Source organism: Haliotis rubra, unplaced genomic scaffold (genome assembly GCF_003918875.1).
Source record: "Haliotis rubra isolate DU_JTF1 unplaced genomic scaffold, ASM391887v1 Scf2088, whole genome shotgun sequence".
In the NCBI taxonomy this organism is placed as follows: Eukaryota; Metazoa; Mollusca; class Gastropoda; order Lepetellida; family Haliotidae; genus Haliotis; species Haliotis rubra.
The window spans coordinates 38,082-62,195 of NW_025766101.1; the positions used below are offsets into that span (position 1 = coordinate 38,082).

Consider the following 24,114-nt stretch of genomic DNA (forward strand, 5'->3'; position numbering starts at 1 on the left):
CTACATGTGGTACACTGTGAGTACACGCTAGACCTTATACTGGCACACACCCAGTCTCCCTTTAACACTACACTGTTTTAGTCTTACTAAGGTACATGTACATGTCTACATGTGGTACAGAGGAATATAGAACACTGTGAGTACAGGCTAAAACCTTATACTGGCACACACCCAGTCTCCCTTTAACACTACATTGTTTCAGTCATACTAAGGTACATGTACATGTCTACATGTGGTACACTGTGAGTACAGGCTAGACCTTATACTGGCACATACCCAGTCTCCCTTTAACACTACACTGTTTCAGTCATACTAAGGTACATGTACATGTCTACATGTGGTGCAGAGGAATATAGAACACTCTGAGTACCTCTGCCAGCCTGGGAGACATCAGTCACGAACTCGGCCTCCTCTCGGACTTTAACTATCTTCTCTCTGAGAGGATCATCTTGGTGGACAGTTCAGGTGAATGTTAAAATGACCTGAATCACACGTGTTGATATGAAAGTATTTTGTGTTAATCGTTAAAACCCATGCTTTTCTTGGTGGTCCATGTTTCAAATCATAGTTTCAGCTCTGAAATTTAAAACAAAATTTCAAAATGTATGGATGCCTATGTGGCTGCAAGCTTTCAAGCTTTAAGATACAACATGTTGAGGTGTCCTAGAAAATTCACTTATACATTTGATGACATCAAACAGCAAACACAAGGTACATTACCAACACAAATTATACATCTCAATTTGAAAATTATAGTTGCAAGAAAACAGATTTATGCCACTTTTTAGAGATATTCCATTCACACAGTCATCGAACATCGAAAGTAAAATCTTCAGAGTAGCAAGCCAAGACTTCAAGCACAACATGATACGGACACCAGAAACACATTCCAATCAGATGGTAAAATAGAGCTTCACCTCACTGCCCCATCAGATGCTAACACACAGCTACACCGTACGACGACTAAAATCACATCCTCATCGGATGCTAAACTAGAGCTACATCTCACTGCCCCATAAGATGCTAACACACAGCTACACCGTACGACAACTAAAATCACATCCCCACCAGATGCTAAAATAGAGCTACATCTCACTGCTCCATCAGATGTTAACATACAGCTAAGACTCACGGCATCCACAAAAACATCCCCATCAGATGCTAACACACAGCTACACCGTACGACAACTAAAATCACATCCGCATCAGATGCTAAAAATAGAGCTACATCTCACTCCTCCATCAGATGCTAACATACAGCTAAATATCACGGCATCCAAAAACATATCCCCATCAGACACTAACATACAGCTAAACCTCACGGCATCCAAAAAACATCCCCATCAGATTCTAACACACAGCTACACCGTACGATAACTAAAATCACATCCGCATCAGATGCTAAAATAGAGCTACATCTCACTCCTCCATCAGATGCTAACATACAGCTAAATATCACGGCATCCAAAAACACATCCCCAGCAGATGCTAACATACAATCATTTCAGGTTTATTCAAACATTACATTTTTTCCAGTTATTTTGACAATATCTATTGAAAATATAGCAATGCTTTCATTTCCAACCTGCTTCCTCTCACCCTAAGCCTGTTCACAGATATATTGAATTGCAACCAATGAAGTATTTTTATATACTGCCTTCACCTAATTTGTCCACATTGCCACATTTCACGGGTTTCCAAACTCAGATTTCCCATGATTGAAATGCTCTATCACACCCCACACCTGTCGTCTCTATCTACCACGGCCTACAGTCGTATAAGGTGTGGCAAGTCGATGTACAGAGTTGCGGCCCTTCCCCATGCTAATATCTCTCCATTTACATTTTGAGCATGAAACAAAGTAAATATCTTGAATTATGCCTGCTTTCACTCTTCTAACTGTACGTGGTTCCCCGTCAAACCGTGGTTTATTTGTTGGCCTTACTGTCACTGTGGTATTCATGCTTTGTATTCACAATCTTGTGTAGGTTTAAATGTGGACAGACATCTTGTATCAATAGACTTGTAACTATTTAGCAAACACGTCCAATCAGTTTATTCAGTTAATTCATTTAACTGAGCATAGTCACATCTTTGTAATTGAAGACAGACAGGCAGACAGGTTTTATCCAATAGTTTAGGCCCAGTGGCCTAAAAAGTACAATTGAAGCTGCTTAATGACTACTATTGGTCACACGACATGAGATAATAAATTTACACGTTATTTAACAATGGGCATCGAATGTTTTATGAAAATGGAAACAGATTGATAATATTAGCATCATCAGAATTAAGAAGATTATACATCGTTTGTGGGGTATCATTACTATATTTTAAATACTTCTATCGACAGGCAGAAAAAGGTCCACAGACTGATCATATGTAAAATTCGTCTTCAGTTTTACCAGAAGAACAATAAAAACATGATAAATCTTCCAATATATTTTTATCTTTTCTAAAACGGTGTATTTTAAGGCATGTAGAGGGATTCTAAATTTTAAAAACAAAGTAATTCAAGACTTCTCTCACAAAGGACTTTTCATGTCAATGCAGTTCACTGATATGTGTGCTGAAGTCGACCACACTCGACTCTATACAATTACACAAGCGTCACTGATAACGGCAGGGTCAAGCAGAGTTTGTAAGTATTGAGTGACTCGAATCGTCTCTCTATAATTATATTACGTTAGCTCTTCCTGACTAAAATATATTGCAGATGATGCTGATTGCAGTTGAGCAAATCTTTATTAAAATCATCGATTGAATCTCAATTCTAGTTAATCCCAATATAACACAGGGTGTCAGGTGGTCTATATGATGCGCTTAATAATAATCTTTTCTGTGGCAGGATAACCTCGAGGTACATATTTTCATAATTGTATGGCTCTAAATATACTCTTCGTTTAACATACAACAATGACAATGACACCACGACCAAATACATTCCTATCCCTCCTATAAGGAGAATAAAAAATATAATTTCAAAACATCTGTGTTTACAGAATCACCAAAGTGTGTTTCTGTAAAACATAATCCTATCTTATTCAAATTATAAGATTTGATTAGAAATACGAGGTAGTTTTAAGTGAAATATGAATACATTGTAGTTCGTTATGGAGCGAGTTCTCTGAAACGGGACCATGATTTGGCTCCACGTCTCCAGCAATAACAAGAAGTAAGGCGAGGTTTGGTATTACATTAGACTCGTTGAAAGACTGTGTTAAACATACATGTAGATATATATCAACACGACTACAGCTAGTGGAACAGCAACGTGCTCATAACATCTTTAACATAACCATCTGAAGCAGGTAGTGAATGATTGACATGATGGAATGTTCCCTTCATCAGGTTAGTTCAAAAACATTTATCATAGGTGAGGTGAGGTGAAATTGGGTTTAACGTCGTACTTGAGAATATTTCGCTCATATGACGACGCATGCATGCGTGTGTATGTGTATGTGCCGGTGCTTGTACTAGCCCAGACTGAAGCTGGTTTTATAGTGCTAGCACACTGAGATACCATGCCGCAGTGAAGCATGAATACCCCACTCAGACACATTATACTGACTCCGAGCCGACCAGTCCGTGTTGTACCCATTAATGCCGAGCGCCAGACAGGGACCAACAAGTACCATATTTTAACGTCTTTTGGTTTGACGCGATCATCGATCGAACCCGCGACCTTCCGCTCTCCGGACATTTATCATAATGCACACCTATCGATGATGAATATTTTCAAACAGTGAACTAGATGTGTGGGCTACAGGAGTGAGTGTGGAGAAAGTTACAGTAGAATTCAGACTAAATGAAGTAACGTGCAGAGATTAACATATTATGCACATTTCGACAAACAATGTTCATGAGTGCAATGAAGTTGAGTGCACTGTGACACCCACACATGGCAATTTAAAATCTAATTAGCAAGCACACGTAAAAGTAGCTCGGCATGCCATGAAATTGAATAAAATAAAAGTTATTTGAAACGTTATCAAAATAACCCTAAATACACATGTAGAAAAGCACTTTGGGTGAAATTTGATGTCAAGTGGCACGCGTGGCACGCGCATTTTGTGCACAATCTCTCTCACGCAAAGCAAAGCAAGGCAGAGCCAAGCAGAGCCAGGGTTCTACTTGGAATTGTTGTTCTGTTTCAATTTGCTTTGGATTGTCATCCGATCGTGTACACTGATAAATTACCTCACTTTATCCCTTTCACTAATTCTAAGGCAGAGAAAAAACACTATGCATTTCACAACAATCAAAGGATAAGATTACAATAGGGATCAGATGATAATATTGCCTTGGCCGGCTCATAGATGTTTATAGTATCGACCACTGGATTGAATCGAATATCACTGTGAAATGATTGGTGCTCACTGGCAGGTTAAACCTTGACTTTCTACATCAACAATTTAACGAAACACCGTCGTTTAAAAACTAACAGGAAATAGAATGTAACTTTGATACTTATGTTTGAGGAATGATTACGCAATGCCATTTTAGAAAGTGGTTAATTTGCGGCAACATATGTTATATTTGGGATACACTTTCTCAGTCCGGGTTAGGCAGCTGACTTTGTGTGCTGGCCATTGTGCATGACACTGAGGGAGTGGGTTCGAAAGACGGATGGGATTCAACTTCAAAAAAGTACTAGAATTTGTACTTTACTGAGACCAGTGTATCCCGGAATATAACATATGTTGCATTTGACCACTTTCTATAATGGCAGTGTGTATTTATGGTAATGGCCACTGCCTGGCGCTCGGGATTAATGGGTACAACAAGGACTGGTCGGCTCTCGGAGTCAGTATAATGTGTCTGGTAGAATGGCATTGGGTATTCATACTTCACTGCGGCATGGTATATCATTGAGCTACCACTATAAAACCAGCTTCAGTCTGGGCTAGTACAAAGCAGCCACACATACATTACACACGCATGCAACGTCGTCAAATGAGCGAAATATTCTCAAGCACGACGTTAAACCCAATTCCACTACCACCACCATCCTATTTTTATTTTTTATCAGTGAATAATATGATGATAGCGCATCTTTTGGAAATATGGATATTCAACTGTTTCCAGATTACTTGGACATTTTAATGCTACTCTTCGCAGATGATGCGATTTTACTATGAGATACAGTCGAGGGATAACTAACACAACTCGATAATTATTGCTTGACGAATGCCATTACTAATTTCTATTTATTGAACAAAACACACTTTAACTCCACGATAACTGTTCTGATTTTCTACTGTATCGTGTGTCAATATCTAAAAAGTTGGCTTAACTAGCTCAATGGTTAATACGTTTACAACGGACGGTACTTATGACGTCTTACTGTCGTCCACATTTCCTTGCTTATGATAAAATCCTCTCTCTCTCGTCATTCGTTCGCAGAATGTCAGAAACAATCTGTGGGTGTTGTGAAATGTCAGGACATTACTTTTATTGATTACAGCTTGGAAATAATTTGTGCTGACATAATTCATGTCGAAAGAAGATTAATCTTTTAAGTACTATTTTAAAAGCGCATCACTTCCTGGTTTTAATGCCGCCATGAACAGGTCGGGGTTTAATTTTTTAGAAGATTTGTGGGACTGCTGTTGGATGCCTTTTTGTTTTCGTTTTTGGATATTTTTGGTGCTGTTTGGGAATTTTGGTTTTGGTTTTGGTTTAGTTGTCTTTTTATGATGCGTATTTGTTTTTACCAGCGAACTCAAAGATGAAAAAAAGTCCCTAAATGCCCTTGCGCTATAGGGCCTGTAAATAGGTCACGGCACTTCGCGAGACTCTTAGTACTTTCGGTGACGAAACAACGTTACATACCTTTTGAATGTGTCATGGTTGTCAGTTGACAGTAAGGAACCGATAATCCTCGCAGGAATAACAAAGTTCCGATCTAACCATCCCAAATTAGCCGTCAACGGTCCTGTCTAGCAAAGTCATATTTGGTGGTCTCGCAATTTGGAAAAGAACTGGTTCTTGAATATAGGCTTGTCACCGGAAATCAGGTCCCGGAAGTAAGCTGGGCCCCGTCTCTCATATCGAAAGTACCGGAAGAAGCGCCTAGCGAGGCTTACAGGCCCTACTGACAAACTGACATCACTGCTAAATATGACGGTCGTGGTCATATGACTACCAATACGTTCCCGAGTTGTAACCACATGATAACAAAACTAAGTAGTTATGTTAATCTTTTTCAAACATTGCAGTTTTAGTCGTAACTGTCGGGGGCGGTGGGGTAGCCGAGTGGTTACAGCGATCGAGCATTGTACCCATGTATGGAATCGAACCTAAGACTTTTATCTACTGGATTCCCTCACCGCCTTTGTAATAAAGGAAATACAACTGGATGTCAACCATTTGAACACATTCATACGATGATTCCCGTGGGCCCTGAAAGGCCCTGGTCTTTACCTCCTCTACAAGGCCCCCATGTTCTTGCAGATGCCTTGGTAGTCGTGTTAAAGGAGAGGTGCTCATTGTGTTTATTGCCTGGCTCTCGACATAAGAGTGAATGAGTGAGTGAGTGAGCGAGTATGGTTTCACGTCGCTTTTTGCAATATTCCATCAATATCACGTTGATGACACCAGAAATGGGTTTCACAAATGTACGCGTAAGGGGAATCGAACCCGGGTCTTCGGCGTGACGAGCGAACGTTTTAACGAAAGGCTACCCCACCGCCCCTAAAGTTAAGAGGGACCCAGCTGATACCCCACGTGCTTTCAGTGTCGGGATGTGAGGGGCGGTGGGATAGTCTAGTGGTTAAAGCGTTCGCTTGTTACGCCGAAGATCCGAGTTCGATTCCCACATGGATACAACGTGTGAAGCCTATTTCTGGTGTCCCCGCCGTGATATTGCTGGAATATTGCTAAAAGCGGCGCAAAGCCCAACTCACTCACTCACTCACCTCACTCGAGATGTGACAGGCACTCTGATGAATCTGGAATCTATTGTTTGCCTGCTGTGTGAGACACCCTTATAAACTAAACTTGTTCGAAACTTCTCACCTTGATTGTTAAATGTCCCGTTGCTCTGGCTTGGTTTTCTTCTATTCCAAAATAGTCATGCCTAGACATTAAGTTTTGAGTGCTAACGCTGTCATGATCATCACTACAGGATGCTGAGAAGTATAACTCTTATAACTCTTTGTTCCCACCACCCCTTCTTTCCCCACCACAAGCCCTAAAATCAACCACAAACACATCTTGCTATATCAGGTTGAAGCATGCTAAGCTGTATCAGGTGGATGGGTTTTGCGATAAGGGAGTTGTGTTCTCCACTTCCAATGCTGTGAAGACCTTCCCGCACTGGTGGATGTACATTTTGCTGTATTTAGCGGAGGCAAACGTTGCTGTAACAGGTGAATGGACAGTTTTCTTTATTATGACTCAAGTGAAATTGGCCAATCAGAGAGCATATACTGTGCCCGTTGTTCTGCTTTCTGATTCATCAATCTCAAACTGAGGCATAATAATTTACCCACATTGGATGGACGCACGAGAAGGAAGGAATTTGCGTCGCGTCGTCAAATTTTCGACTTCATGGACAATATCGAGTGGAGTACTTAAAAAACGACTTTTACTCTTACTTTTCAGCTCCTCGTGTAAAAATTCTGCGTTCGATTCCCCGCCCACAATAGACTCACAATCCTCCATGTCTGCTACCATGTGTATATCTAATGTTTTGTGAGTTTTAACGCGATGTAAGACACTGCTCACATATTCACGTTACTATTTCCAACAATACTTCCCATCAGGACGACCCGTGAAGGTCCGGGTTAGAATTGGTCTTCAGCAACCCATGCTTGTCGTAAGAGGCGACTAACGGGATCGGGTTTGCTGATTGCTGACTTGGTTGACAAATGTCATCGATTCCCAATTGCGCAGATCGATGCTCATGCTGTTGATCACTGGATTGTCTGGTCCAGACTCGATTATTTACGGCCGGCTGCCATATAGCTGGAATATTGCTGACTGGGACGTAAAAGACAAGAAAACAAAATCCATCAAGTCTTCGGCTTTATTTGAAGTTTGCGTGCACATATCAAATATGACAAAACAACAAATGCTTACAAAGAGAATACAGGCGTTGTAAAGTGTTCATGAAGAAACAGGCCGGAGAAACGCCATTGAAAACAACTAAGATAAAACAAATAACGTATATAATAATAATGATGATAATAATAATAATGAAACTAATAATAAACCAATCAACCATCACAACCAGAGGACTGTGCGATCAGAGGTAGAAGATAACATAATGTCAAGGACCTAAGGGAGATAATTTGTCATTGGAATGTGCTTTGTCTTATAACTTGTTTCAGTTGAATCCAGTACAGTACTGGTAGGGCCACAGTCAGGAGACGGTTTCCATGACAACGGTTGACAAGGACACGGCACCACTACTGACGGCGTGGCTATATCGAGGTAGCGTTCTAACACCACACGGCCATGTTGTGTGACGCCACTTCCTTCACGTCATCACTGCCCATAGATGACCTTGTACTCTGAAAAGGAGAGAGAACATAACGTTAGAAATACACTATTGGCGAGTTGTATGACACAGGAGTGAGTGAGTGAGTGAGTTACGCCGCTTATCTATATATTCCAGCAATACTACAACGACTGTGAGGATCATGACAAAAGGACTTACACTCTACCATGTCTACGAAAGGCTTCCGTGACAGAACGCGGAGCCGTACAACCTATATAAAGCAAGGATAACTACGCAAATAGAAATAGTTCTTGACGTTTTAATGGGCGATGGGGTAGTCTTGTGGTTAAAGTGTTCGCTGGTCACACCGAAGGCCCGGGTTCGAATTGGGTACAATGTGTGAAACCCATTTCTTGTGTGATATTGCTGAAATATTTCTGAAAGCGGCATAAAACCATAATCAGTCAGTCAGTCAGTCTTGACGTTTTAAGATATTTTCTCAATTAAAGCTGACCATCCTATTATATATGTATATCTAGACATGGAACTCGTCGAAAATAGAAAATCCCATAATTATGCAATATCTTGGAGAGACTGCATGATATGTGATATAGCGTCATAGGGCGGTAGTCCGTGGCGGAGGTACGACTTGGCTCCATCTCGCATACCGCAGTATGGCTTTGGCGCATGCCATAAATCAGTTGAAGTTCAGCAACGTTGTGATTGGTGACCGTGTTTGGCAGTTTGACTCCTGAGAGTTTCTATGACTTCAGCCCTGCCCCACAAAGAAGCACACGTGACACATGTGGTCTCACTTTAGCCAAGTGAGCTTGTTCAAACTTGCCTCTGTTCACCAAGCAGTGAATGGGTACCCGTTAGGAAAAGTCATTGTGACTGATAACATTCCAACGCCTCACAGGCAACTGGGGTTAACCGGGGTAATAATGTGTTAGGGCATTGAGCATGCACAAGTGCCTGGATACAGGCGCTTTATAAATAGCCATTATTGTTACTATATTGTTTTGAAGTTTCCGGGTGAGATCGTTTCAGCCGAATTAAGTTTAAATGACTTGAATTTTGAGCCATGTTACTTTTGAAACATACTTTCATTCATATGCAAAATCCAAAACATTGGGGCGGTGGGGTAGCCTAGTGGTCAAAGCGTTCGCTCGTCACGCCGAAGACCCGGGTTCGATTCCCCACATGGGTACAATGTGTGAAGCGCATGTCTGGTGTCCCCCGCCGTGATATTGCTGGAATATTGCTAAATGAACTGTAAATCTTAAAAGTGTTATAAGTAATATCGTTATCTTGTGTCTATGTACTGCCATGATGTTTATGATTGAATCGTGTATGTTTTAGGGCAGATCTGGACGTCTATTTGTCCGAATAAATCCCTCGAACCACTACAAGTACTCCCTTGTTTCTTGAGATGTCATGGGTTCCGCTGTTACAAATACATCCAAATCTACGTTTAAACATAGGCTGGCTACTCGCCGTCATAAAGAGGTTGCTGAAGAGTTTTGTACTGTAGTACAATATTTTCATGACGTCACACTGTAATGACGTCACTGCCTTGGTAACCGACGTCACGATGCATGTCAGTTGTCATCGCCTCGTACAGCCTCCTACAGTAGCAGCTCCGTTTCTTGGTTTGAAGTTGCTTCATTCGGCTAACATCACTGGTGGAAACATTGCGTTTATGTTTTCGACGGATATAATGTCTCAGTTCGACTCACACTTAAACAGCGACACGGCAACATTCCTACTGTTTACATTCCCAGAATGCATTTAAGTTGTAGAATGAATGAATTGACGTGTTTGATATGAATGAAAAAATAGTTACGTCAGAATGTGACCTAATTGAGAGGTCATCGGTTATCCGATCAAATCGTTAGAATATCAGGTCAAGTGGTTTACGACACATGTCACCGTGATACGACACTCGTGTGACGTACGAGATTAGTATGCAACTATCCATACGTTGACCACGTGGGTAATAAGATATGATATTATATTATATGATTTATACTTACACATATTAGTAAATGAAAGGAAACTGCTGAAAGATACACACTTTTGACGCTGGACACAAACTCCACTCAGATTACACGAGTGAGTGAGTTTAGTTTTACGCCGCTTTTGGCAATATTCCAGCAATATCACGACAGGGGACACTAGAAATGGGCTTCACACATTGTACCCATGTGGGGACTCGAACCTGGGTCTTTGGCATGGCGAGCGAACGCTTTAACCACTAGGCTAGCACGCACGAACATTCAAATACAACAGTTCAGCAAGTGTCTGATTTTATTGCAACGATTGTAAACTCATATAGTCGGATATTCTAAATGAAATGTGCCAGTGAAGTGACGCACATCCACTTTGAAATGTTTATGTATGTTGTGTGAATCGAAGGCGAAAACAAAACCGCACACAATAAATTATAAACGTATGACATCCATATGAATGATTTAGTTCTTATTCTTACGCTTTCCTTGTCTACACGTCTTAAATGTCATTTTCTTACAGCTTTCTGGATCTAAAACACCACACTGACACCCCTGCAGATGATCCAGACTACACTACAGGAAGAACACAGCTTGGTAACTTTGATATATGTCCAAACAGTCCCAAAACGTCAACTGTTGGTATTCGAGTGAGTAGGTTTAATCGTAAAGTCGTGTTTGGTACATGACCGAGGTCTTAGTGAGTTTAGTGAGTTTATGGTTCCGACAGATGATGAAACATAATCAGTAAGAATCAGGTATTCGAACCAACAATCACAGGCTTCTGGTAGACCAAGGGGAAACAACCCTGGACAACAAATTGCTATAACTTTCTATAAAATAACTGTCTCTGCTGTCTCTACTGCCACTACTACCAACGCATCCTCGATAATGTCCTGTGTAAACGTTCCGATCAATCGCCACTATAACCTGGATGCATCTACGGCTCGAGCCGATGATTTTATTACCTCCCTTGGTTGGCTTTTTATCCAATCAGGTTGCAATGCTAGGAAGTTGAAATTATCAATCACAACTCACTTTCGCTTTTAGATTATCTAACCGATTAAACTTGGCAACACAATCATATATTGTTGCTGGGGTACTCTGAAAGAGGTAGATTTCAGACCTGTCAATTTGTCTGTATGTTTTCCCCTAAAATCTGAGTCGCACTGCGAACAAACATTCGCGGCTGCGACCGCTATCTTTGTTGATACTGGCCAGCTAGGTTGTAACGGCGACTTACCTGATTGGCTACTGTGAGAATGCGGAGCCCGCAAAGGAGGTAATAAAATCATCAGCCTTAGATGCATCCAGGGTATAGTGGAGATTTATCGGAACGTATATCCCGGAGATTATCGAAGATGCTACCACCACTACTACTGTTACTACTACTTCTTCTACCACTACTTTGCTGTCCCCACTAGTCTGCCTCCCTGAACCACATTATTTTCCTGCCCAGACCTCACTGCAATGCCAAAACCCTAAATAAGGGCAAGTCTAGATTTCTTCCGGGTTCCCAACTCACTGGAGCTCCTTTTCAGAAATAGTTTTCAGACATTAAGCGTTAATCTATTTTATTGTCAGTCTCGATAGAAGAACTGTTACCATCTCATCCTAACGGGTACCCACCTCTGGATGAACAGAGGCATATTTTGTGTCACAAGCCTCAAGAGACACCACGTGCAGCACGTGTTTAATTGCAGGGCGTTCATCAAATGAAAGAAAACGTCGAGGTCTCCCGGTGAGAATTACTTTATCATTGAGTCAGGCGCAGCCCAAGAGAACGTCCTATTTCCTTATTGTACTTTTATATAAACCAGAACTCATGGGGTCACAGAAATACACTCGATGCCTGACGATTTTTCTATAACCATCTAAATATGTACAGTACACTTACATGTCAGAAAATTTTGAGTGGAATCACTGAATACATTTGTTTCAAATTTGAGGGCGAAATAAAAAACTTTTCAGTTATCCACACAGGTTACGTTTTTCTTTTGGGATGGGCGAGATACGTGACTTGTATGTCGGATGACTCGGAAAGATGTTGCGGGCGGATACTTTTACGGGAGGGACACACTGTCCCGCTACACCGTTCCATTGTCAACACACACACAAACGAAGCTAGTGGTAAGTTGTAATTTTCTGTTGAGAAAGGTTTCTGCTTCTGCAAACTAAGCTATTAATCTCTGTTGTGCGCAACATGTCACCAGTATGTGAGATATAATTTTAAATCTGAATGTGAAACTCAAACTGAAACATGCCAGCAAATCTGCACTTATAGACTAACGCTCAGTCTCCGAACGTATATAATTTTCATAGTAACAATAAACCCATTTAAATTGAAAAGGAGCCCCATTGAGATGGGAGATTCAGAACCTGGGGAAGTCTATAGTTGCTCCATTACAGGCTTTAGCATTGCAGGGAGGGCTAGGTAGAAGGAAAATAATATGGTTCGGGGACGGTGAGACAGACTACAGCACTCACAGCGATTTACAGATCTGAAAATCAACCAGACCCGGGGTTGTAAAATCTGTATATTATAATGCAGACACGAAATGAACGTAACACGTGGCTTGAATATCGGATGAATCCTGTCTGGCATGTCATACGAGGGATTTGTAATCCTGGACGGGAACAACATATCCTGCCCTCCTAAGGTGTTGCAGGTGGATATTTTCACCAGAGGGACACGCTGACCTGCTACACCGGTTCATTGTGTGAACACATCCGAACAAGGCTGGCGGTGAGTGGTGCTATTGTTTACTTCTGTCAAAGGTTAAACTTTCAATTTCTGCAAACTACTTTATTAATCTTTTTTGTAATGACATGCTCCACACATGTGAGTTTTAATTGTTCTAATTCAGACACAATAACCCTTACAACGGCATATTATGCATTTTTGTTGCATTCAAGTGCGGCTGTGTACACAGACGGGTGAGAATCTAGAGCGAGTCGAAGCTGATAAGATTGGGAAGGTTTAAGTATGACGTTTCTTTGCTTGTGTAAACAGGTATACGTGCATTTCCTACGCGTCAGATATGTCACGACAGCTCATTGTTCTCCCTTCGTTAAGGGCGGTGGGGTAGCCTAGTGGTTAAAACGTTCGCCCGTCACGCCGATGACCTGGGTTTGATTCCACACATGAGTACAATATGTGAAGCCCATTTCTGGTGTACCCGCCGTGATATTGCTGGAACATTTGTAAAAGCCGCGCAAAACTAAACCTCACACACTCACTCACCCCTCTTCACGATCCTGTCAGTCACTAGCACTTGTATACTGTGGAAATCCCACTGTCCTGCCTGATTAGCCTGTCTCTATCTTGCATTCATGGTGTACAGTGGAGGGACGGGTCATGCACCATTCCTTTCAAGATACTGCTGTGTAAGTAAATAAATATCATATACAATCTAAACAATCAGTTAATCCCGAATATATCCTTTTCGGGCGAGGGTAAGCCACTGGTGCCCATTTTACAGGGCTACCTCCCTTAAAATGTTTACGGTTTCCACTGTTCCTCTTTATTTTATACCCGTGAAGATCCGGGTTAAATATAGTCTCCAGTAACCTACGCTGGTCGTAAAAGGCAACTAACGGCATCGGGGGGTCAGGCTCGGTTGACACATGTCATTGTATCCCAACTACGTAGATCGATGCTCATGCTGTTGATCACTGGATTGTCTGGTCTAGACTCGGTTATTTACAGACCGCCGTCATATAGCTGAAATATTGCGGCGTTAAACAACATATGCCAACTTTATTCTATCAATATTTTCCTTCATCACGTTTATTTCTTTCCCGAGTCTTACCCGTTGGGTTTCAGGGCAACAATATTGGATGCCCGGAACCTAGGTTATAGTCGACCGTGGTAAATGATGTCAATCACTGGATTATCAGGTATAGATTCAATTATAATCAGGCCGCCTCTATAAAGTTGGATTACAGGCCATTCGCTCAAAATTTCATTCACTGGATTGTGTGATTTTTTAATAATTATGTACATAAAAACATTTAAATACATGTAGTATGCTTAAAAAATTATGGGAAGGGGTGGGTGGGGTGTCATTGAGTTTGTTGAGCTTGACATGCAGTGGGGGTTGGGGGTTGGGGTGTGTGTCACTTACTTTGTACATAAATCTTAGGGGGTGGGGGTGGGGGTATTTACATTGTACATGCGTCTCCATAAAATCATCATCACCCCACTAGCCATAAATTATGAACGGTACCTAAACAACAAAAGCGACAGATCCCTTTCTACTGCCATAAGACATATCTGTTGAAAGCCGAGTCCACTGTACAATTCCGACCATATAATGAGCCATGGGTTTGTTTGTTTGTTTGTTTTATTTGTGTACCGCCACAGCTGTTTGGTCAGACAATCCAGTGACTAACATAATGGTAATACGATGACAGAACATGACAAATAGTTTGTTTGTTGTTTTTAACATCGCACTCAGCAATATTCCAGCTATATGGCGGCTGTCTGTAGTGAGTGAGTGAGTGAGTTTAGTTTTACGCCGCACTCAGCAATATTTCAACTATATGGCGGCTGTCTGTAGTGACAATCCAGAGTGAGTGAGTGAGTTTAGTTTTACGCCGCACTCGGCAATATTTCAGCTGTATGGCGGCGGTCTGTAGAGGCGGCTGTCTGAAAATAATCGAGTCTGGACCAGATAATCCAGTGATCATCATCACCGATCTACGCAATTGGGATACAGCGACAGTGAGTTTAGTTTTACGCCGCTTTTAGCAATATTCCAGCGATATCACAGCGGGAGACACCAGAAATGGGCTTCACACATTGTACCCATGTGGGGATTCGAACCCGGGCCTTCGGAGTGACGAGCGAACGCTTTAACCACTATAGGCTACCCCACCACCCCGCAATTGGGATACGATGGCATATCAACCAAGTAAGTAAGCCTGACCACCCGATTCCGTTAGTCGCCTCTTACGACAAACTATGGTTGCTGAATATCCGGATCTTCATCTTCATGTAAATCACATAGTCATGATACCAGGCGTTCGCGAAAGCGTGAGCATATTCCGCCCCACCGGTGACACCCGTCAAAGACAAGTCACATTTGGCTGTTGGAAAGTTTAAATCATCCCACTTGTCATACAGCCTTGTGGAGAGTTTTTGTCACTGTGATTCTTTATGCATAGATCTAAAATGGACCAGTTGAGGCTGTCTCGCTTGTTTCCTTAATTATTATTCTCCTTGGTTATTGATCGATATTTATAAGATCATGGATATACCGGAAGCTTAAGTTCAATTTCTTGGCCAAACTACCTGTTTTAATTTTGCCAAACCGAGCAAAAACTATGATTCATATGCACAAAGAAATAGATTCACAAGGAGGGGAACTCAGTTGTTTCCAATGGGAATACCTCCACATGTTTCTTTGATGTTATCAATGAGGAAGTATATTCAGCATTCTACATATGGTTTTCTCAGTTAACTTCAAGTGCTTTAATTTTGGACATTTTTCCTGAACCTCTGAACTTGGATACGTATAGGTAAATCACTTCCTTACAAGGTATTTATCAATAAACTATGCGAGGGCTTCAGCCGGAGCAGAGTTTATTTGAATAACTACCGGTGTGAGGATGATTAAACGGCTTACACCACGAGAGCATACTTATTTAATACGCGTGTAATGTATTAGGCATGATGAAGATTATCAAAATGAGTACACTGTTGTTGTTTTTAAAAGACATAATCGCCCTAAGGCAGTTATTCAGTTATGCTAATAAAACACTTCCAAGAACAATGGACATATCTTTCCCTAGTGGTTTAAATAAGTATACTTGTGTTCACGTACCTGTAATTCATGGTTTAAAGAATGAAAAGTTTCCTTAAGTTTGTCATGGATAGTGGTGTACAACGTTGAAAAATCAAATGTTTTGACAGATCTGAACACGGTCCGGTTCAAAGTCTTTGAAGTTTTGAGAACCAGATGATGTTAATTCTGCTTGTCTCAAATACTTTCTGATATATAGTCCTTCCTTGATAGTATTAAAGATTATGGATATTTTTCGACAGCGATATGGTGGTATATATGCTTGACCCAGCAATATATCTATCTTTCTATTTAATATTTAATGGAGCTTTGGAAGCCAGTACGAAAGAGGAATGGGCGTGTCTTCTGGTTTCAGAGTCAAGACGAACGTTGACTGCACCGATGAATGGTTTAGACAGATTTCTTCCCCAGTTAACACACTGGCCTTATATATGGCATTATTTGATATGTCACGTACAGCAAGTTCTCCTGGTAGAAACAGTTAATGCAGTGATGTCTACATGTAATGGTTATAATATTAGAGTCCTTGTTAGTGGGAACAACTACAAAGTTTCATTTATGGAAATAAGACTTTGGATGACAGCTGGCTGGGACATAATGGGTCTATTCCAAATCTATTTCCTCTTTTTAAGTTGTGCATCCAAATCCATAAGTTTGAAGTTGTAGGTGAGGTGAGGTGAAATTGGGTTTAACGTCGTGCTTGAGAATATTTCGCTCATATGACGACATGCATGTGTGTGTATGTGTATGTGCGGCTGCTTGTACTAGCCCAGACTAAAGCTGGTTTTATAGTGCTAGCCCACTGAGATACCATGCCGCAGTGAAGCATGAATACCCCACTCAGACACATTATACTGACTCGAGCCGACCAGTCCTTGTTGTACCGATTAATGCCGAGCGCTAGGCAGGGACCAACAAGTACCATCAAGTCTCCGGGTGGACGCTCTAACCACTACACCACGGAGGCGGTCTTTAAAGTTGTAACTACAATTGCTTGGAGGTTGTTCACGACTGACCAAACAACGATATTTTACATATTTGTAAATATACCTGATACACTGCAACATTAAATCAACTACACATATGACCACATGCATCATTAATCTTATCCAGTGAGCAGATGGAATATAAATAGTGAATCCTATATTGATTGATGGATTTATTCAACCATATCTATTCATTGTTCTTCTTAAATTACAAATATAACTATAAATATAATTTCACTTAATATTCAGCGATCTTGTAAGATTTCAACGAATTGTAAGTTTGCTATCGCATCTACACACAGCTGTTGCAACAGACAAAGATATCCAGGCGCACGGCCCCATGTGCTCGTGGAGTGGAGATTGCATATCGAGAAATAGGTCACACAGTCTCGAGTTCGGTAAATACCCCGGACCACCATTGCGGTATATCAGTGAATATAGTTATGCTATAGTATGACCAGAAATTATTGAGAATTTTAGGAATATGTTTAATTGGATTTCTAGTATATCAGAAAGAGTTATCCCCTTTGTTTTACTTGCTAGCAGACGACATTTTCAGTGATCCCCAGTATGGATGATTTAGAGAAGAGGAAGTTGATTTTAGAGTATTATAACAAGGACATCAGATCAGCTAAAGTAGAGCAGGCATCCCTTTGTCCACATTTTTTATTGTGTTTTGAAAATATTGAAATGGATATGGCATTGAGCACCAGGGAGGCGCAGGTAGGCCCAGAAAATTGACTGTCGGTGACAGGAGGCGGCTTGGTATTCTTGTTTCTAAAACAAACGAAGGAGTTTAGAAAAGCTAGGGCTGGATATGATTGATAAAGGAACTGTGGCTGTCTGTAAGGAGACAATTAGAACTGAGCTGCATGCAATGGGTTGGCAGAAAAGTCGAGGAATTCCATCACCGATCATGAAACCTGAACAAAAGGAGCGAAGGTTGAACTGGTGCTTACAGCATAGAAATTTCAACTGGGACAATGTGATTTTCTCAGATGAAGGTTCTGTGTGACTGTTTCCTAATACATTGAAATTCTGGACTAAACAAACTGAAAACTTTTCTCTCAACGCCCAAAGTACAGTCCGAAATTTAATGTGTGGGCTGTCATATCTGTGTCAGGGGCAACGCCCCCTCTGTGTATTTGAAGGGAATATGAACAGTGAGCGGTACACAGATATTTTCGAGGACATGTATTTCCATCTGCTCACTTGTTCTATGGAAGTTTTGGATTTTCCAGCAGGACAACGACCCAAAACATCGTCAAAAAGCATTCACGGGCCTGGTTTAGGACCCAAAATATGACATTATTAGATTGGCCAAGCCAATGACCCTGACCTAAATCCAATAGAAACAGTTTGGGGACTTATGAAGGAAAGTGTCAATAAGAAAAATCTGACAAATATTGCTGAAATGAAAGAAGAGGTGGTCCGATATTGGGACAGCATGGACCACAACTTTCTAACTTCTTTGATCAGTAGTATGCCCTGCCGCGCATTGAAGCCTGCTTTGCTGCCCATGGTGACTTGACAAAATACTGTTCACCTGTCTTTGAATCTGGAGTTATGTTCTGCTAATCTTCACATTTAATACGTGAGTAATGAGTGAAAAAATATAAAAATTACAATCTTTAAATTCTCAAGAATTTCTGGTTGTACTGTATAGTCATTGTATTATATAGCTTGCCATTAAGTCAAACAATACTGTCACATATCTAAAGATAAATTGTGACGCCATCCTCATATGAGGACAACATGAGTGGGAGAGTTGGTTAGACAGAAGCCCAGTAGGTATTTATGAAAAGGTTTCTCAGAACTGTCTTTTTGGGCAGCTACTAAGGATGTTTCACGTCTCATATGCATACCTCTCATTACAGTGGTACTGACAGACCCAGATGGGCTAACAACATGTCCGACAGACTCGAGCCATGGGCATGGGTGGTGGTAGTGGCGTCGCTTTGTGCTCTTTTCCTCAACACGAGCCTATCCAGTATTGCTGGCGTCATGCACGTGGCGCTTCTCGAGACGTTTCAAGATGACGTCACACTGACGTCATGGGTTGGCTCTCTCTACTCCTGCATGTTTGCCCTTTCAGGTATTTTCACAGCATGTTAGAAGTACTACCTAAACACTACACAAATGATATTTTCATTAGTCAGTGTGCTGTCAGGCTGAAGACGGGTTCAACACAACTCAGAAAATATCAGAAAATCGTATCGTAGGTCGGGACAGTCCAGTTGGGTAGCCTTGTTTATCATAATTTGGTTTGGCAGGAAGAAAACAGGTTTCATGATTCTTTTCATGCTTCTGTCCACAATTGCCCCTGCTGTTTCTCTCGAGGGAAAGTATTGAAATACATTTCTACCTTCCCTTTTAATTCAGGTCCCGTGGCCAGCTTCATCATCAACAGATGGAACTGTCGGTGTTGTGTCATAGTAAGCGGTGTGTTTGGCCTCGTTGGGTTTGCTTCCCAGTAGCCCTCGCTGATGACATACGCTGGCTCTTCCTCACATACGCCCTGATGGCGGGTAAGTCAGGACATTGGGCACGGGTGTGGGTCGGAATTTAACGTAAGCGTAGTTTGACATAAATGTTTTCCTTCATATGCCTTGATGGCAGGTGAGTATGGACATACAACGGAGCAGTGGTCACTGGTATGAGGTAGAGAGTCTGTTGTGTTGGCAGTATGAGATGAACACGTTCCTGTATGAGTAAAGGAAACCAAGTTCTATGGATAGTCAACTTTTATTGCAATGAGTGCGACGTTTCGGTGGAGGTAACTTGGTTTGATAAGGGTGTTAGTGCCTACACCGAAACGTCGCAGGAAACCAAGTTCTATGGATAGTCAAATTCTTCATTGCAACGAGTGTGACGTTTCGGTGTAGGTAACTTGTGCTTGATAAGGGTGTAAGTGCCTTCCACCCGAAACGTCGCAGGAAACCAAGTTCTATGGATAGTCAAATTCTTCATTGCAACGAGTGTGACGTTTCGGTGGAGGTAACTTTGCTTGATAAGGGTGTTAGTGCTCTACACCGAATCGTCGCAGGAAAACCAAGTTCCATGGATAGTCAAATTCTTCATTGCAACGAGTGTGACGTTTCGGTGTAGGTAACTGTTTGATAAGGGTGCGTGCCTTCACCGAAACGTCGCAGGAAACCAAGTTCTATGGATAGTCAAATTCTTCATTGCAAACGAGTGTGACGTTTCGGTGGAGGTAACTTGTTTGGATAAGGGTGTTAGTGCCTACACCGAAACGTCGCAGGAAAGTCCAACTTGCTTGATAACGATGTTCATACCTACACCGAAACGTCGCACTCATTGCAATAAAGAAGTAGACTATGAATAGAACTTGGTTTTCCTTCACCTATACAACTTCTAAAATGCCTCAAAGAAGTCATGTATGAGTAGTTACTAATTTTGTAACCGGTGATATTATTGCTTTTATATATTTTTCTTTTCAAGATTTGTTTTGTCAGCACAAAGTAGTCGATCGTAAAACCTAGACATGGTTTGTGAAAGATAGGCAATTAACCATTAAAAAATAGTTGTCAGATACATGAATAACATTTCTTGAACTCCCCCAAATTTACAAATTCCAGTCTCGATGAAAAGAAGCATATGTTTCCGATTTATTCGCATTAAAACATAACGATGTTGTTTCTCTTTAATTAGCTAAATTGTATTTCTAGGACTTGGCCAAGGATTGTGCTACACTGGCTGCCTCGTGTTACTAGGGTTTTACTTCAAGAAGCGGACAAGCCTAGCCACGGGGATAGGAATAGTTGGCATTGGCATCGGCAACTTTATTCTGCCACCTCTCACACAGTACCTGGTGGATGGGTATGGACTCAAAGGGGCCTTCCTTCTCCTGGGAGCAGTGACCTTTCAGTCTTGTGTGTGTGGTTTTCATGAGACCTTCCCAACACGAGCGTCAAAGACATCAGAGGTACCAAGAAGACGGAGAAGCCAACCAAGAGAACCTAGCCTCAAGATGTCAATCCTGCTTCAACCAAGTCCCGCTCATGCTCTATACCACACTTCCTAAACATGGCCTTTCTTTGTATCTGTTAAGCGTTATGACCTTCACAATTGGAAACTCGACCTTGAAGCTGTACTTCCCTGATTTTGTGATGAAACAAGGGGCGACCTTCCAACATGCGTCGTCACTAGTCTCAGTTATCGGTGTCGGCAGCATTGTGTCCAGGATCTGTTTGGGATTTGCTGCAACAGACCCCAAGATTGGACCATCGCTTCTGTACTCTGGGGTCAATGGTCTGACTTGTGTCCTTGTGTTCTTCATACCCCCTTAACTCGAACGTCTGTGTTGAGGATCATATTTTCTTTTGTTATGGAGTATATAATGGTGGCATATGGACCCTTTTAACCCAATAACATATGCCATTGTGGGAGTACATCATCTAGCATCCGCCATGGGTTGGGTGATGTTTACGTGCGGGATGGGGTACCTCATCGGAGGGCCCATAGCAGGTAAGTACAGAGTGTGGATCAGTTTCTGAGCTCATTTATTGTAGAGCATAGTTAAATGATATCGTTCACTTGGAATTGATCATTTATGGTTACACGGTGTATAATTATAATCGTATCCCCAATAATGTACGCCAACACCTTTACATGGAGCTGTTTGAATTGCACTGTAGGACATCTGAGTCACGAGATTGTGGGCGCTAAGCTAAAAACCAAGGAACTCATGATGAAATAAAGTTGACATGACATTGTAGAATTGAGATAGGTTTACACCTTACCTACTGTTTCAGGAATGCTGTATGAGGCGACGGAGATTATCAGACTGCCTTCATATTTTCAGGTGAGAAGTTCATTGTATCAAAACCAATGACGTATCGCCAGTTCATCGATCTCGACATTTTGACAGTTTTGACCGTTTTCTACTTCATACTGACATTGCATTCTGTACATGATCTGAACTGTGTAGGAGGTCACAATACCTCTCTGGATAGACACAATATTGAATTTGAGTTTTCGTCAACTCCTCTTCCTCTTGACAATACATCAGCCTCAATTTTCAGGCCAGCTTCACAACTTATCACAGCTGATTCAATATGAACTATGAAACTGACCCAATGTGAGTTGTGTATCGACCCTTAATTGAACAATACTTTCCGTCCACATACCCATCGTCATTCCTTGATTTTGACGTGATGGCTAGCTTGACACAAAACAATACTCACTGTGCAATTTTTTTCCCCTACCTCGACATGTTACCTTGACGCTCTGCCCATGTCAGCTTTTGCTACCTTTTCTTGTTGACGCTTATTATATGTTGAGAGCGTACCTAACCCAACGTCAAGCAATACTGTCCACCCACCACGCCCCTCGACATTCCATGATCTGGAAATGATGGCCAGGTCGACACAATACTCTTCCTCTATTTATGAACATTTCAGCTCTGCTAACAGCCTACTACTTATTTGCCGACTTAATAAAGTAATTTCTTTTCCTCCAGCCTCGTCTTTTCTTCTGGCCTCCATTCTTGGTTTACTGATGAACTGTGCAAGGTCAGAACCTCCGGACGTGGAGACAACACCTACTGCAACCCTACCGGAAAGAGAGGCCTTGAAATCTTAAATAAAGCTGACGTTTGTGTTACAGGACTTGGCCTCTTGTTAGTTTATCAGAGTACAGTGCAACCTTGCTAGTCGAGTTAATCTGTTATCACTTCCTTCTGAGCGAGTCCATTTGGTGGGGCATGTATGTATAACATTAGCAGTACTCAATATGTCCTCAATCTGAACACCTGCTGATCTGGAAACCCTATCTTCTGGGTGAGCCCATTTGGTGGGGCATGTATAACATGGAACATTACTCAATATGTCCTCAATCTGAACACCTGCTGATCTGGAAACCCTATCTTCTGGGTGAGTCCATTTGGTGGGGCATGTATAACATGGAACATTACTCAATATGTCCTCAATCTGAACACCTGCTGATCTGGAAACCCTATCTTCTGGGTGAGTCCATTTGGTGGGGCATGTATAACATGGAACATTACTCAATATGTCCTCAATCTGAACACCTGCTGATCTGGAAACCCTGTCTACGATTCCTGCTGTCCACACAATAACACCTGCACATGTATGCAAAGTAACACTACACAAGGATTAGTTAATGCAGTTACTTGTCTGTGCTGATAGTTTCAGTGGCTACGCTTTCCGTGGCATAAATGTGGTTCCATTGCATATGCGTGTACGTTTGCCAGTTTTTCTTTAACCTGACCGTCATGCATCTGGCAATGGTTACCTAATGGTGGAGAGGTCAGTTCAGTCGTATATATACTGAAGAACCATTGTTCAGTTGAGATGCCGAGACTGTATGCTGCCAATTGACCTCTTGTGAAAGCTGATGAGCACCCTGTTCACTTTCATGGGGTCAAGAACGCCAACCTCAGCTTCACGCTATGAATTGTTCTCTCTCCGTAAAGATCGCGGGTTGGATATTGACAATCGATTTCAGTTAATCCTGAAACATGTTATAAGAGGCAATACTTTATTGTGTTTTTATCATTTCTTGGTCTGGCTCTTACACAACCGCTTGACTTGTTTATATGAATGCACGTCATGTCATATGCCGTGCAAGTTGTGCGTCAGATCGATGGCTCATGCGGTTGATCACTGGATTTTCTGGTCCAGACTCGATTATTTACAGACCGCCGCCATATATCTGGAATATTGCTGAATGCGTCCGGCGTAAAACTAAAATCACTCACTCACTCACTCACTCACTCAATCCAAATTCAAGATTCAGGATCATCCCAAACCTTCGATGGCACCCGGCGTTGTTCAGCTCTACTTGTAGCACGCACCATATATATTATACTAATATATTATAAT

General features: G+C 41.6%; 1 protein-coding gene and 2 long non-coding RNA genes across 3 annotated transcripts; all 3 read left to right on the forward strand.

The window, feature by feature from the left end:
• Positions 1-13,013: 13,013 nt before the first annotated feature.
• LOC124276385 lies at positions 13,014-19,719 on the forward strand. The gene is made up of 3 exons (XR_006898534.1): positions 13,014-13,201; positions 19,126-19,343; positions 19,631-19,719. It is a non-coding gene; the product is annotated as an uncharacterized LOC124276385 (long non-coding RNA).
• Positions 19,720-19,732: 13 nt separating this feature from the next.
• LOC124276389 (monocarboxylate transporter 12-B-like) lies at positions 19,733-21,293 on the forward strand. Its single transcript, XM_046712031.1, has 2 exons — positions 19,733-19,776; positions 20,938-21,293. The coding sequence occupies exons 1-2, from the start codon at positions 19,770-19,772 to the stop codon at positions 21,291-21,293; spliced, it is 363 nt and encodes a 120-aa protein (XP_046567987.1). The 5' UTR covers positions 19,733-19,769.
• Positions 21,294-21,308: 15 nt separating this feature from the next.
• LOC124276386 lies at positions 21,309-22,878 on the forward strand. Its single transcript, XR_006898535.1, has 3 exons — positions 21,309-21,736; positions 22,024-22,073; positions 22,731-22,878. It is a non-coding gene; the product is annotated as an uncharacterized LOC124276386 (long non-coding RNA).
• The last annotated feature ends 1,236 nt before the right edge of the window (positions 22,879-24,114 follow it).